This window comes from Meleagris gallopavo, chromosome 8, assembly GCF_905368555.1.
Source record: "Meleagris gallopavo chromosome 8, MGAL_WU_HG_1.1, whole genome shotgun sequence".
NCBI classification, from domain to species: domain Eukaryota; kingdom Metazoa; phylum Chordata; class Aves; order Galliformes; family Phasianidae; genus Meleagris; species Meleagris gallopavo.
In genome coordinates this window covers 22,581,954-22,597,837 of record NC_139411.1, presented here as the reverse complement: position 1 = coordinate 22,597,837, position 15,884 = coordinate 22,581,954, and the positions used below count along the sequence as shown (strand labels likewise).

At 49.0% G+C, this 15,884-nt stretch overlaps 1 protein-coding gene across 2 annotated transcripts in view; it reads right to left on the bottom strand.

The window, feature by feature from the left end:
* Positions 1-3,121: 3,121 nt before the first annotated feature.
* Positions 3,122-15,884, bottom strand: part of SUFU (SUFU negative regulator of hedgehog signaling) — an 87,307-nt gene continuing 74,544 nt past the window's right edge. For both annotated transcript variants that reach the window (XM_085229068.1, XM_010714640.4), the window contains exons 11-12: positions 12,707-12,775; positions 3,122-9,362 (exon numbers count right to left, since the gene is read on the bottom strand). In XM_085229068.1, coding sequence (XP_085085194.1) covers positions 9,273-9,362; positions 12,707-12,775 — 159 coding nt within the window. In that variant the 3' untranslated portion in view covers positions 3,122-9,272. The remainder of the gene's footprint in view (positions 9,363-12,706; positions 12,776-15,884) is intronic.

The window sequence follows — 15,884 nt, the reverse complement described above, 5'->3', positions numbered from 1 at the left end:
CGTGGAGTTCTGTGATCCTTGGTGGCTGCCCAGGGCTGAGCTGCGCCACGTCCCCAGAAGCCATGGGACTGACATAGGTTGGTCAGGACCGTGGCCCCAGCATCCCTCCCTGCAGCCTTTTCTGCACACCTTGATCTCTGCAGCACAAGGCTGCCTTGGCCCCGTGGGATGGTAAGAGCAGGAGCGGGACAGGATCCCATCCAAGCCAAGGCAAACCTTTGCTCCCAAGCAATTCTCATCCTCCCTCTTCCTTTTCTGCATGCTTCATGCAATTAAAGCAGGCTACAGCCAAATGACCCGGCACCACACGCATGCTAAAAAGCCCCCCGCCGGGCCGATACTGAGCTTCCTTTGAACAGCCATGTGTTGTTCCTAGGGCTGCAGGCAGCATCTGCTGTCGTGCAAACCCATGGCCCTGCTTGGTGCGGGGAAACTGAGGCAGGGACGGGACAGGTGCTCGCCTGCAGCCCGTGCACTGCAGTGCTCGAAAGCACTGCTTTTGTTTGCCCACAGCCATTGGAAGAGCACGACGGTATCAGCGTAAATTAGGTCAGGAAGCATTGCTAATAAAATGTCAATCCTGGTTGTGTAATGGGAGCAATTATGGGTTTAGGTCTCATTAGGACACCGAGAAGGAAAACATGGCTGCTCTGAGGGCAGCAGGAGTGTGATGGCAAACAATGAGGAGGGTCCTGTTGAGAGAAGGATGAAGTCATTGTGGTTCTGAGTTCCCTTACCATATCACTGGGTCAGGACTGCAGGGAGTGGGGCTCTGCCCTCACCTAGGGCTCAGGTCCCCAAACTGGGTCCCCTACTGCCACCATTCCTGGGGTCCCATCTTGTGCCTGATGGGGACAGGGATGCCCGAGGACTCTTGCGCAGAGGGGGCAGTGAGGACAGAGTGCCTGGTGGCAGCGGTGAGCCTTTAGCCATGGACACACAGCACAGGGTAAAGGGAATTGTGGAGGCATCCATGAACACAAAGAGAGCCTTACATTACATTTGGTCCCACTTACGGCTTATAAATGATTACTGCGTGTTTTAATAAATGGTTAATCAAGTGTTAGAGTCCAAACAAGTTGATGGGTTGCTTATTACCACGGTTTATAACCTTTTATGAATGCCTTCTGTCGATGTACTTATAAACATCCATACCACGTACTTCTCGTGTCTTGACATGTTGGTCACATCTGGTGGAAGTTGGTTAACTCTTGAGCTGCTCGCCAACGGCAGACCAATAGGGGTGCCAGGGTTCATTGCTGCTCAGCTGCACACCTACCTGTGGGCAGCTGAGGGCAATGTGGGTGCCGTGGTGTCCCCTTGTCCTTCTCACTTCGTGATGATGAACGGGAATGGAATGACCCTGGTTTGGTGTGAGCCAGACACATCCAAATCCAGAACAAGTCGGTAGTGGGGTTTTTTCCTCGTGTGTTTTTACCACTAGGACAAACAATGAGGGGAAGTGAGTGGTGGATTCTTCATCGCTTGAAGTCACCAAATGAAGACAGGATGTCTTGCTGGAACGCGTGCCTGAATCAAAAACACAAGTTGTTGGGCCCAATGCGACTAATTGGGTGAAATTCCGAATACAGGAGGTCAGATGGGATGATTTAGTGGTCCCTCTGGCCCCCAAATCCACAGAAACATCTTCGGCCATAGCTGTTAGTTCTGCGGGTAGCACATCTACAGCCCCTCACGTCATATTGCAAGTAATGAAATTAAACTCTCAATAAGCTGAATAACAAGGAAACAATTTCAAATAAGTCTCCGAAATCTCCTTTTAAGGCAATGACTGGGATTCCCACCACTGGTGGTGTTCCCGACACCTCGCAGTGCTGTTGGGCTGTAGCCTGCAGGCAGCCCCATCACAGCTCCTGAGCCTGAACCCCTCTTTTTCTTTTTCCCCGTGGTGACATCAGCTCTATAGGGAAATGGGGTGGGCAGGGAGCAGCACTGTGACTATGAGCCCCTTACCATGGGGACCCCATTCCCTATTCTGCATCCTCCCGCATGTCAAGGTCCCCAGTGCTGCCATTCACTTTTCAGATGGGAAACATGCCCCAGCCCTCCCTGCACACCGTGGAAGAAGGAAAAAAAAAAAAAAAAAAAAAAAAGGAGAGAGAAATAAACAAACAAATCCCTTCCCTCTCCTGGCTTGGCATCTGCTCACAGCCCTTCCATTATTAATTAGAGGAGCTGCCGGCGTTATTAGCAACAAACCACTCCTAATGAAGTTCAGAGCCGCAGATCCAGGAGGGGCTCCCAGACACCGTTTTTCACAAACCTTAATTAAATTCACCGCCCGAAGGTGCTTTCGGCTGGGCGGCACAGCACGGCAGGGCATGGGGCTGGGCAAGGGCTGTGGGCAAGAGGGGCACCCCAGGGCTGGCTCCATGGGATTCGGAGCCAGACATGGCATCGGTCAGGATGTGCCATGCAAAGAGATAATGTAGGTTCTCTCTGATCCTGGTGGGGTCCAGAGCTCCTCTCCCGCTCTGCTTATCTCCTGCACAGCCTTGATGCATTGCAATGATTAACTGGGTGCCAGAGGGGAGGTTCCCAGTGCTGTCCTTGCTGGGCTGTCTGAATGAGCAGCACTTCGAGGCCTGGGAGGCAGATGGCACATGGAGTTTGGGGCAAGGAAACCGGCCTCAGCCATCCGCTTATTGCTTCTATTTGACACACGGATGGCCAAGACAATGACCCTGGATGAACAAGAGCAAAACCCACCCAGCTCCTTGCACATCCCTTCCCTCCCCCACCTCAAACTTCCACCCTTCCCCTCTCTGGCCTTAAAGGAATTTATTACAGAGGAGCGTAAAAAGATTGCAGCAAAACCATTCAGTATTACTGGGAAATCATCACAACGTTAGCGCAGGACTGTTTCATCACAGCACCCACAGAGAAGGACACCGAGAAGTATGCAAATACTTTTAATGCACTTAGGATACACGGGAGGAGAAAACGTTTAGTGATTCACAAAAATATTACAAAAGTCACGTGCAGGTGAAACATACCCAGCACTGAAATAACAATGTAAGAATTTACATTAGAAACTAATATAAAATATTTAAAAACCTCTGCTAGTTTAGCTTTCTGTTTTGTCTTTTATTTAAAAAAAAAAAAAAAAGAAAAAAAGAAAGAAAAAAGGGAGTGGGGTGGGGGAAAAAGGCCATCTCCAAGGTCCCAACATGTGTCCCCGGGTTCCCCCGGGAAGTTGTGCAGAAACCCTCTGAAATGCAAAGCACCGCGCCGACCAGCAAAGCCTGCACCCCGCACCGCTGTAGGGAAACACCGTTGTGCCCAGCACGGGTGGGAAGGAGAGGGGTGTGAAGGGCTGAAATCCCCCGTGGTGTCGGAGCGAGGCTGGGAAGCACCCCACAGCCTCGGGGCTGTGGAATCAGGGGCAGCACAGACAGCAGAGTGGGCACGGGGCTGCTGCACCCACCCAAACACACCGTAGTGATGTAGGACCTACAGCCACGGTGCGGTCCCTCCCACCCTCACCGCCGTTATGCGTGCAGCGCAGTGTTTCCGGAGCCGCTCTTTCGTTGCGGTTGGGCCCCAGGGACAGGAACAAAGGAGCCATTTTGATCTCCAGCATCGCCGGGGAGAGGAGGGACAGGCCGAGAGAAAAGAGCAGTGTTTGCAAAACACAACAATCGGCAGGGAATTTTCCTCCAGCTTTGAGAGGCTGTTTCTTTTCCTCTCTCTTCCTCTTTTTTATTAACAGAGAGGAGACGCAGCATTGTGGCTGGAGTATAAACAACAGCAGCGGGTGCTTGTAGGCTGCAGTAGGCCTCACGTGTGCAGCTTAGCCCAGGGCCGCTGAGCCCACGAGGGGCTGGGCTCCCTTCATGACAAGCTGAGGGCCATGGGGCCTGTTGGCAGTGTGGGGCTTGCCCACAGCTTTAGGGGAGCCCCACGGGCAGGCCCACAGCCTGCGCAATCTCAGGCTTCTTCTCTGCTTGAAATATTGGACTGATGTCGAACACAAGCTGATTTGTTTTGCTTTGTTGTTTTTGTTTTTTTTTTTTTAAAGAGGACAAGCAGGCACTGCACAACAGAAAAAAAATGTTACAAAAATAGTAGGTTGCTACAGAGCTTGTTAAAAACTGGTCCCAGAGACCTAAATTCAGCTTTAACATCTCGGGATGTGAACCCCACTGGCAAATGCACATGTAGAGCTTGTTTTGGATGCAGTCTGGCTTCTGGGCAAGCCTGCTTTTATCGATGGGGACAGATGCACTGAGAGGGATTCCCAGTTGCTCAACAGCTCATCTGCCCTCACAGCGTCACTTGAAGGGAGGATTAAGGCACAATATGGGATGTGAAGGAGGACACTTGCAGAGGATCGCCTCCTGAGTGTGGGGGCTGTCCTGGTGCCGGCAGTGACGCCAGCTCACCCAGGAGCAACAAATGAGCTGAAGCCCAGGATTCCACCCAGCAGCACTGTGGGGCTGTGTCCAGGCTAGGACAAAATGAGGCGTGTGGGTCTGAGGGCTCATCAGGCCTGAAAGTCCTCATAGAATGGTTTGAGTTGGAAAGGACCCTTAAAGGCCATCTGGTCCAACTCCCCTGCAATGAACAGCAACATCTACAGCTCCATCAGGTGCTCAGAGCCCTGTCCAGCTTGACCTTAAATGTCTCCGCACTGGTGTGGTGCTGCCTTGCCTCAGCCAGATACAAGTCTGCAAAGTGGTCCACAAGCTCTGGATGCCTGCCTAGGAGGTGATGACCACACCTCAGACAGACACACAAGCAGCTGCGTCTCCAACCAGACGCGTCCTCCAACCAGCACGAGAAGCATGCAGCCAGCCCAACATCCTCAGTGAAGCATCTCAGAGAGGTTTTTGTGAGGAGCTGGGGAACATTTGATGAAGCGAACGGATGCTGGGTGAGCAACAATGCTCACCCAGTGACCAGCCTGGGGCCTCCCGTGGGGGGCAGCGGAGCGAGAGCTCCACTCCCTGCCCCACACTCATTAAAAAACCAAATGATTCAGAAGCAGCTGCATCACCATTCCCCATCTCTGAGCTAACACAGTCATTCGCAGCCCACACTCTCTGCAATGGGCACAGGCCAAGGTGTGAACATGCAGTGGGACGTGCACAGCCAGTCTTTACCCCACGCAGGATCTCGATAGGTTGTGGTGTGGACATGAGGACTGGTCTGCAGGGACCACTGCAGCTCAGTGACGCTCCCTTTGGTATTCTGGCTTCCCTGCATTCCGCTGAGATGGCGCAAAGGATTGTGCTGCCTAAAAGAAGCCCCAGCTGTGGGTGCAAGGGAGGCTGCTAACCTGCCTCCAGCACACAGCCTCTCCCTGGCAATCCGTTCTCTCCTAGCCTAGCTCTGCTTTCAACTATTTTTTTTTAAAGCTACAGCTCCTAAATATTTCTACTGGTTGCAGATGAAAAACAAAATCCCCACTTCTTCAAAGACCATTTGATGACCCGATGGTGTCATTTCAAAAGTCATCCAAGAGCAACTGAATATTTGAAGCTTCAGAATATCACTTCAAATCACTGCTGGCATATCTACGTACAGTAAAACCAATATATCACCGTCCTCAAAGATATTATACACAGCAGGCACCACCTAACGAAGCCACTGAAAATATCACTATAGGTCACTCCAGCTACAAGACTGACTGCTCTGCCCAGGTCATATCCCACATGCTGAAACTATACAATCTTTCTTCTGTTTTTAATCACAAGTTGAGAGGAAAGTAGTCCTGCCTTTTGGGACTTCCCTTGTTCCAGAACTGCTGTCACATGTTGCATTTTCAAGGCATTGCAAATCTGCCACGAGGCTCTTCATCTTTGGAAATACCCCTACCTCACTGCACCATGAGATTTCTCCAGGAGAGAGAAAACTTGTACCCACTTATTTTAAACTGACATTTATATCCAGATCACTATCTCTAGACAACAGACGCCTCATGGGTTTTGGCTTCATATAATCCTGCTTCAGACCTTTTACACAATCTAGAAGAAAAATCAGCACCAGTAGACCTACTACCTCAGCAGGTTTGGGCTAGAAAATAGCATGGCATTTATTAACTCTGATGCATTTTCCTTTTTAAAACTATTCGCTCACTAAAATACAAGGGTTTCTTTTCCAGTTCCTTCGCACACAGACATGTCCTCTTGCCCCAAGATGAAAATATCCAAACTCGAGATCTCATTTACTTGCCAATGAGTAAGCCTTTGGCACAGTTGCAAACTTGAAGCGAATCGGGGGAGGGGAGGTCCTGTGGGTGCACAGCTCCTCACAACGCCAAATAACATGCAACTTTCTTTTTCTTGAAAACTGTTGAGAGGCAGCAGCACAACCTTGGAGCTTAAGGGTTGACTTTCACCAGTTTCTCTCTTATAGTTGGTCTAACAATAAGAGTGTCTTCTATTTTAGCAGTTAACTTTTGTCTAGTATTTTCCCCCTTAGCTAAAAGGGAAGATTTCACTTCCTTCCCCTGAAATCTTCCTCATAATTGTTATCCGGATACTGGCAAAGATCAGTTGAGAAAATGTTGCAGAAATAGAGATTTCTGGCATGCCACCTGTTCATAACTCAATACACAGAACTATATATAAATACATGACATGGAACAAAAAAAAAAACACACACAAGTATACTGGGTGGATTTTCAAATGCATTCAGTGTGCTCCCTCTGAAGTCAATGAAAACCCAACCCAGAGCGTCTGATGAGAGTAAATATGGTGAGGAAAACATATGCATAGGCAGAACGGAGGAGCCACCTGCCCTGCTGCAAAGGCTCACAGAGGTTAAACGGCAGGAGGTCCTCAGCCTTCCAGATGTGTGAGACCCACAGAGGTCTGATGGACTTCTCTCTGCCCTGTGCTGATCTCTGCAGGAAGAGCAACAGCTGACCTTCCAAACACCTCTTCTCCACTAAGACGTGGACTTCAAGCTCCTTTTAATGAGAGCTAGCATCTGGAGAGAAGGAAGAGCAGTCAGCCTCATGGTGACAGGCCAGTGCTGCTGCAAGCACCCTCAGCAAGCCCATACCAGAGCAGTCCATGGGCTACTGCTGGTAGATGGCTTTGGGACAGTATTGTAGTATTCGCCCTGTTCTTTTTCTGACCATCACAATTGTCTGTTCATTATCTTGTGACAGAACGCCTGGGAATACCGTTTCTGAAGCTGGACTGGTAGATTTCCATGTTCTGCAGCCCTGGATATGCATCTTGAGTGCAGAAGGCTTGTGCAAGCTTAGTGTGAACCAGGACAATGAAAACTGGCCAATAGATCCCATGGATGAATGCAGTCTGCCACAGCACAGAAATCACTCTGGCTGGCACATGCAGATATCTGAAAGTTTGTTCTTTCACAGCAGGATTTTAAGATGATCCGCTGAGTTCAGACAAAATGACAAACTCATTTACATGTAAATTGGTTTCGTAGCTTTGCAGAAAGGAAGGTTCTGCTGAGCAGTGTTGGACCCTGCATTTGGCCTGCCTTAAATTATAATATAACAACAATTATAATAATACAAATACTACTTTGTACACAAAGCACGCCCTCCCCTGCAAACCCTGGCATGCTTCGGTAGGTCCTACAGCCCTCTAGTCAATAATCACCCTCTTTGCACAGAGACACATTGAGTGACTTGCCTGAGGCCACAGAGGATTTCTGTAGCAACTCCAAGGAAAGCTTTGCGGCTCCTAGCTCTGCTTCTTGACCAGCATTAACCAGACTCAAATATATGCAAAAAACATCAAAGCCGTCTGTGCCAGGAAGAAAAAACAAACAGAAATCCAAGCCTGGGGTACCAAGAGGCCTCCTGGACTTTGCTGTTTGATCAGGTGAGTTAAGTGTTAAAAGCTATTGTTATACTTGTATTAAGATCACACAGCAACTGGCAATTGCACACAACTTGGGAAGAAGAAACAGCCAAGCTAAATTGGCAGAAAAGGGTGGAAGAGAAAGCTGCATCTCCTCTGACAAGGAGAGAAAAGTTGCCACTGAAAGACAATGGGCAAAGAAGGGTTGGGGGAATATGCATCAGGAACAACCTGCAGCAGCAGCAGGGGGTGAGCCTGTGGTTGACTGCTTCAGCATAAACACAGGGGCCAGCATCACGATGCAGAGACACAACATGAGCGAACAGACTGTGTCCTCTGCACACCACATTTGGCTCTGGGCGAGAGGCCATAGAGATCTAGAGGAGAGGGCCTTTTCAAACTGTTTTTGATGCTTTTCAGTCCAAATCCACCCAAAAGGAGGGACATCAGCTGCAACAAGAGCCACCACTGCAGGCTGGAGGGGAAAACAGAGCTGCGATAGGGCACAACTGCCATAGTGACAAGAACAGTTGGATTTACTGAGGCTGAGCCTCCCCTCTGGATCCTGCAGAGCTGCTGAAGTTGCCCTGTGAACAAACGGTTCTTTCTAGCTTCTCAAATTCTGTACAATAGCAAAGAAAAAATACTTGACAGTATCTCTTTAAAGATAAACACACTGTAAACAGGAGATCTCCCCCGCCCCGGTAGCTTTCTTCCTCCTGCTTGTGCAAAACCAGAGGTTGCGACCTTCCCTGGGGTTCAGGCACAAGGACAGGATGCGTGAGAATAAAGTTGCCTCTGTTTGCAGCGATACCATAGCTAATAGCACCAACACCAACACTTAAAACATGCCTAATTTGAGGGCAGGGAGTATCTGGGTTTGTTTTTCTTGACTGAACTAGAAAGTTCATCTTTAAATCTGTTCAGCTTCAAGCATGTGAGCTTTTGGCCTCCTTTAAACAGGGGAAATACCATTCTGTTTCTGAAAAGAAAAAAAAAAATAGCACATGGAAGAACAGTTCTGCAGTCAGTAAAAGTTTGGCTAACAAAAGGACTCCAGAGTCACGTAAAGAACATTTAATCCACGGATTATAGGCTTGCACCTGGCAGAATGCATGTGTAAATACAGGCGTGCAGAGCGCCTACACCCTGGGCTAAGGCAGAGGGAAGTTCTGTAGCTAGGAGAGAGAAAGGATTCTTACTACTAATTTTCATAGTTAAATATTTCTCACTCGCACTCACACATACGCAGGCTGTTCCCAGAGAGCTCAGCCTTGGGAAGGATAAAGGAAAAGGCTCAGTTCGGTCTGGGCTGGTGCTGAGTTGCTCCTCTTCTGTTTGCAGTGGTTGTGCAGCAAACTCTTATTTGCAGGCAGAGTTTTTACTGCATTAATTATCCTGTGAGTCACTGGGTAATGGACAGTAACTTGGCTCTCCCAGTTGTTAGAAGGGTGTAATTCAGCTCTAATGCAGTGGGTTGTCGAACACAGCATCTGGCAAGATGGAGACTTTCAGTTTCTTTTCAGGCCAGCTGTACTCCTTTGGAAGTTTAAACTGTAAGACAATACAGAGAACCAGTTAATGTATATCACTGCAATCTAATCCACAGAAAAAAAAACCCACAAAATGGGTACAAAGGCAGGCGGCCCTGTGTTATTATTATTACTTAAAACAAGAGGCCACTAAGAAAACATTTCCCCATCAGTATGTTTTGGACAGCAATGGACATTAGATAATGTGGCCTATGTCTCAGCTGCCAAAGTAAAGTTATGAGATTTCAGCCCAAGCATTGTTTATTTCATCAGATGGATTCCGGAGGGTTTCTGCTCCCATCACCATCTCCCCTCCCCGATCTCACTGAAAATTCACAGCACAAGTGCATTTTTTCTCTCCTTCCACTTGGCTATGTCCCTTTCCGTCCACCTCCTCTCCAGAGCCCCAGTTTTCTTTAGAGGGAGCATTCTGGCAGCTTGTGAGGCCCTGCCCGCACAGGGTGGGGTGTGCGTGAGCCCTGCTGAGGGCAGAACTGAGAGGGTTTGCAAATGGCCATCCATGGGAGGGAGGCCTGGCTGGGAGGTCAGCATGCCTGAGCAGCAGTTCTGCTCCAGCCTGACCCCCTGCACAAAGGCTTTGCACAGCGCCCGCACAATGCCTCATATTCGCACTCAGCTGCTTGGGCTGTTTTGCAAACACTGACTGAAGCACAGGGAATGGAGATTTTTGCCCCAGCCTGCTTTACATCTGGCAGATGTTTCCCAAACAATGCAAGGCTCCTGTCCCACTTGTCCTAATGCTGCTGCAGGACACCCAGCCTGAGGCTGGGAAGGCACCTGAACATCCCGGATCCCAAACATGACTGTTTAGGGACAGAAGTCCAAGGAGTTCCCATGAGAACCACATTTGACCAGGGCCCATGCATTCACACAAAAAGTGCAGGAGGTTCAGGGCAGCACTGAACCATCACAGAGTGGAACAATACTAGCTGTTTCCTGGCATTGACAGCCATGCAGGGGTTAACATGGACCAGGCCCTCCCATCACCTTCTTGTTCAAAGGGCAGGCACTTAAAGATGTGCTGCTTAGCAGGGGAAGCTTGTGGGGCATCTGTGGGTTGACAAGTGCAATCCTGGAGCGAGAAAAGCTCCCCCTCTGTGTCACTAGAATTTTGCTCTCACTGCTGAGCTGCCAAAGCCACATTTAAGAGTGCAAGAAGTAAAAAAAAAGGCAAACATCCTAGATGCAGCACTAATAAAGGCTTCAAGCCTGTATGTGGCGACATGGCAGCAGAACAGCACTTCTGGACCAGCATTCCAAGCAATTCCACTGACCATTCTGAGAGTCCAGAACACAAGGCTGGAAACCAGTTTGCAAAGTGATTTTGTTTTGATATCTCTGCTCCACTCAGTGATCATCCCTGATGCCTCTACAGCACGCTCAGGGAGGAATCTCACCAGGATCCTATCCCACCTGCAGTCACAGGACATGGAGGCAGCTGTTTCAGAACTGCCACAGGCATCCTTTCCTGTGTGAGCCCTCTGTACAAGGCCAGCAGTGCTGGAAGCTGCACAGGGGCTATTATGTACATAGAGAGCTTGTGCAAGGGAAAATGACCGCCAATTATCCATCTTTATCCAGTGAATTGTCTTTCTTTCCATAAGAGCCCCATTCTGAAGGATATCAACACCTGCTCAGTGGTAGGTTCTTGTTAGAGAAGTTCCCCTGCAGACATCTGCTCCACAGGAAGGATGGCTGCAGTGGGCTATGAACTTGCTCCTGACCTTGCTCCATGCACAGCTTGTGTACAAGGGTAACTTGCAGACCTTAATGTGCCAGGCTGGTGGTTCTGGGCCTGACCCATGATCTGAGGGAAGGCAGAAGGATCGTTCAGGGTAATGGCTCCCCAGAACTTTTACTTTTTCCTTCTCTAGTAAACATAAACAGTCAAAGTTCCACTTAGGATTGTTTTTATTTTTTTTTCTTTAACTCAATCCCTGTGTATAGCTTGGACCATGTAATCCAGTGGTCCCATATAGCCTAGGGGATCTTTCTGAGTTCAAGGTCAAGAGTATGTAAAAAACATGCTAAAGATACTCAGAGAAAGATATTTTCCTTAATCTGGGAGCCTTGTTATGTAGCGAAGGAAAGACTCTCCTTGCAGCACTGACAGAGCTTCGTTCAATCGCATGAATATCATCAGCCAGAGCTGTGAGGAATGTGTTAAGTTGGCCCAAACTGGGATCCTGTAACATACAAATCCTTGGAGGGATCTGAACGCTGAAAGATCACATTTCATCTCAAGTATTTTCCTTTTCATAAACAGGAGTGGTTCCAAAGCAATCCTCTCGGAGAAGTCATCCTTCGCATTTGTTTGCTTTTCACTTTTTAATTTAGCAAAGTCACAGTAACTCAGAGGCCAGCTGCTGTGCCAGAAGCTGCCATGCCCACTGCCTTTACCTCGCTGCAGGGCACAGAGGAACATGAGCAATCCAAAGCCCTACTGAAGGGCCTTCCAACCAAGCGCTCCTGGGCTTCCATGTCACCAGCCAAAATGAGCTTTGGATTAGGTTTAACTGGATAAAAGCTGGCCTGAAAGTCCCTGCACAGCCAGCAGTGTGCTCTCCTCACTCTCACAGCGAAGAACACCCTGGCATTAAATCAACTCTGGATTAAACAATTAGAGCCCTGAGATTTTCCTGGGGGGAGGGGAGCGGGGCGAGGGATAGGAGTGCTGCTCGACAAGCCAAGGAAAGTTTCTTTAGAGTCTGCAGGGAGCTGTAAAAAATGGGATTAAAAATATTACATGTCATTTTTGCCACTGCTCTTTGAAGTCAGTCAGAATATTTATATGGCATGCATGGGAGACAGGGTGTTAAATGTTCCCCAGGAAGAGATCACATGGCAAGGGGAAGTTTAGCACCACACAGCAAAGCTTTATAAAGCTCCTTCAGCCGCTGCTGTAACGTTTTCAGGCTGGGGATGGTCTTTTGCACGCTGTGCACTGACTTGCAGGGGCAGCAGGTGAGGGCCAAGAGCAGACTTGAAAATGTTCCCAAACCAAAAAAGGAGGCCCCCAAGGACAGACTGTTCTGCAGTAAATGTGCTGTCACTGCGTTGAGCTGCTCTGGAAGTGGGGAGGAGGTGAGCTCTTGAGGAGGTTACCCACAGCATGAAGGCAAACCCTGACACCTGGCTCAGGGGCTGCCCTGCTTTGGGTCAGAGTGCCCAGACAGTGAGTGGGGAATGACGCTGAAGGAGAGGATACCCAAAACTGCTCTGCTTTTCTTGCAATCCCTTCTCTCAGTGCTCTATCCCATAGAAGATGTAAAGGTCTCACAAAGCCTTCAAACTGTGAGGCTCTCTGGGGCATGCACTGGGGATGCAGGAATGAAGCAGCCTTACTTCCTCTGGAGAGTTCAGATCTTCTAAATCTTCCAGCATTCTCTCTACGAACTCTTCGGTCAATAGGATCTGCAAAGGAAATACAGTGGTTTATGTCTTCTCACTCCTAGTTTTAGCTAACTGCCAAGCAACAGAATGACTTTTCCACTGAGCAAACTGTATCAGGAATGTTCTTCATTCCTGCAACACATCGGCTTAAGGGAAAGGAGCTCCTAACTTTGCCTCCTGCCTCAACCACAGTAAAAATGTTAAAATTATATGGCAATCTTTTTTGACCCTCAATTATCTTCCTAAGACTAAAATTAGAGGCCCAGCTTTAGAAAGACAGAGTAGGGAAGAAGGAAAAGGGGTCAAGATAACAACTGCTAGAGAGGCAGTAGGAGACAGTGTTGCTTTCATCTGATTTCTTGAAGTGGAGCTCCATGAAGACCACAAGTCACATAAAGCTGAGGAACACTCAGGAGCAAACCCTGCACTCATGGGGAGAAAAACCTGCACTCTCTTTAGGAAGGCACATAATACCCAAAACCAGGCATGTTCTGCCTCTTTTTGCAGCAGATGTGAAGGCTGGAGTCCCCAGCAGTCAGCAGATTTGGAGTGGGAATGGAAATGCAGTGTGGAATGGGGACAACATCCCCATGCAATGCAAGTGTGTTGGAGCAACATTCCTGGGAGTTGAGTTACGGCAGAACCCAGCATGTTATTCCTATTTCAACCTAAATCTACAGGTTTGCTTCTTTCCCTCTGCATCTCCCTTCCTTCCTTCGCTCCACTCTTTCCTCTGTTTCTGGCACTGCTCTCCATCCCCGAAGCAGTCATCATACCCAGACCCCTTCCTTATCCTGTCACCTCCTGCCCTGGGCTGGAAGAGAGTTGGCCTGGCTGTCTCATGGCCCTGCAGGTAGCCACTTCTAGCTCCTTGGAGCCAGGAATGGGAGCAGGGAGCGCATGATTGCCTGGACAGTGTGGGCTACTTAGCTGAAGGTGCTAGCCTCTGTATTGGTAATACCAGCAGGGCTGTTGGCTTGAAGAAAGGCAGTACTCTGGTTTCCCTTTCTTCCTTTGGTTAGTAAGACACTTGATCTGAAAACACCAAATCCAGATTCAAGAGCTATGACGTATCTGAATTCTCTTCCGTTCACTCCTGCTGCCCTGCCAACACTGTACACTGCTTTCCTGAGGGATGAGGGAACTGTAGCCTCCACTCTCCACTAATTTTCCTCCTCACTTAGCTTCAACCTGCAGCAGGCTTCAGGCCAGGGTTTATGACTGAGCTGCTCAGCCTGGATGCAGGTAGCTCATCAGGTCTGTTCATACCCTGAGCCTGGAAAAAACTCTGCTTCAGCTAGCAGCCAGGAGCTTGCTGCTTTGGACAGAACTCTGCAACCTGGCACCAATCTGCAGACTGGCAAGCTGAGAAACATTGCACCGAAACACGCAGTGCCACTGCAAACTGCTGCAGTCTCCTTGCAGGAGGCTGTAACTATCCTGCCTGTTGAACTGGAGACACTCGTTTGTTGGCTGCTCACAGAATGAGGAAGCCGACTCTCCGTGTCAGAGGCAGGAGGGCAACCTGATCGCTCAGCCCAGGAGGGATAGCTGGGTGGGGAGCTGGGGCTCTGAGTAGAGCAGATCAGTTTTTGCGGAGGTGCAGCCTGCAGTGGGGCGAGGGAATGAAAACAATTTGGCAGACATCAAAATGTACAGAGCAGCCGGAAAAAGGAGGAGGAATTGGTATTCACAGCAATCAGGCAAAGAGGAAATGAATATTCAGCCCTCCACGGATGAGCAAAAATGCCAGAGGTTGGGATGGGTGAGAGAGCAGGAATGAGGAGTCACATCTTTGGCAGGGGAACTGGAAGAGAAGCGCAGCAGGAAGACCCCTGGGCGCTCCCAAGGTGCCAGAGGCAGGGAAGAAATGGGAACCACATGTGGAGGCAGCCAGCTGCTCTTCTGCTGCTGGAAAACAACACAGGGTGAGGAGGGGTGCGCAGCAAGGGCTTGAGGGAGCAAATGGGGGACCAGTCAGGTCTTGGCTAAGCCACAGACTTGCAGAGTGGAGACAAGCCTATGTGGAACACTGTGACAAGCACCACTGTGGGGTGTGATCCCCTGAGCCAAGCCCATCTGCAGCTCACCATCCCCTCTCAGTGGATTTTGTTAATCCAGCTGAAAAAAAAAAACAGCAACCAAACAACAACTTCCACTGATTTAGTGAGCTGAACTGGCTCCCTGAACGGTCTGACAGGTAGAGTGGGACAGCAGTCTGCAGCTCAGCTGTCTCATGGACTGTGGCTGTGAGATCGAAGCAGCGGCAGCTTGTGCTTTGGAGCAGGCTGAGAAAAGATTGCAGTGCTGTTCTGCAAGCCCTGCATAGATAGTTAACTTTGGTGGAGGGCAAGTGTCTCTGGCTGCAGTGACAAACTGCTGCAGTGACATTCACACAGTGTGACACACAGCCCGTCCTCAGCAACCTGAAGCAGTCTGAGTCAGAAAAACAAACCACCCCAAAGCCTCCTACATAGCCCCATGCAGCTGGGGAAACTTATCCTCCTTCCTAGAGTAGAAGGGAATCTCTAAAGCACAGGTGCAACCAAATTGGTAAGCTAAGGGATCCCTCAGCTCAGGGAACCTGCAGCACTCTGGAACTCTCTTGAGGATGCAGAAGGCACACGTTCCCAGCACACCAGCTGCTAAGAGGTTTCTGAAGCAAGAAGCACAGCAGTCCTGGATTTGCATCCAGACAACATTTCTCCTTTTAGAAGTAGCCCAATTTAAATGACCCAAGAGCAAGAAGGTCTGCTCATAGATCTGGACGACATCCACACCTGCAGTCAGCAGAACAGCTTCATGCTGGTGTTTGCTCCTATGGAGCAGGATGAGAATAAATCTGATCCCATCTTAGCTTCCCTCGTTCACAATATTTCACATTTTCAGCTCTTGTAGCATGCCTGCTCCTGCACAGTATGATACCCCATTACATTAACACACACACGTTATATGTGCATGATATTAAAGGTGACATTCCCAGCAAATAAACATGACAGACTGCCATGGCTCTAGGCACCTAATTTAATTTCCTTTGGGATTTAAACCTTAGAAGCTCAAATTAAACAAATAGGCCCTGTTCACTTTATATTTCAGGCCTGAATCTAGAGTTTTCCTTCAATGCTGTTAG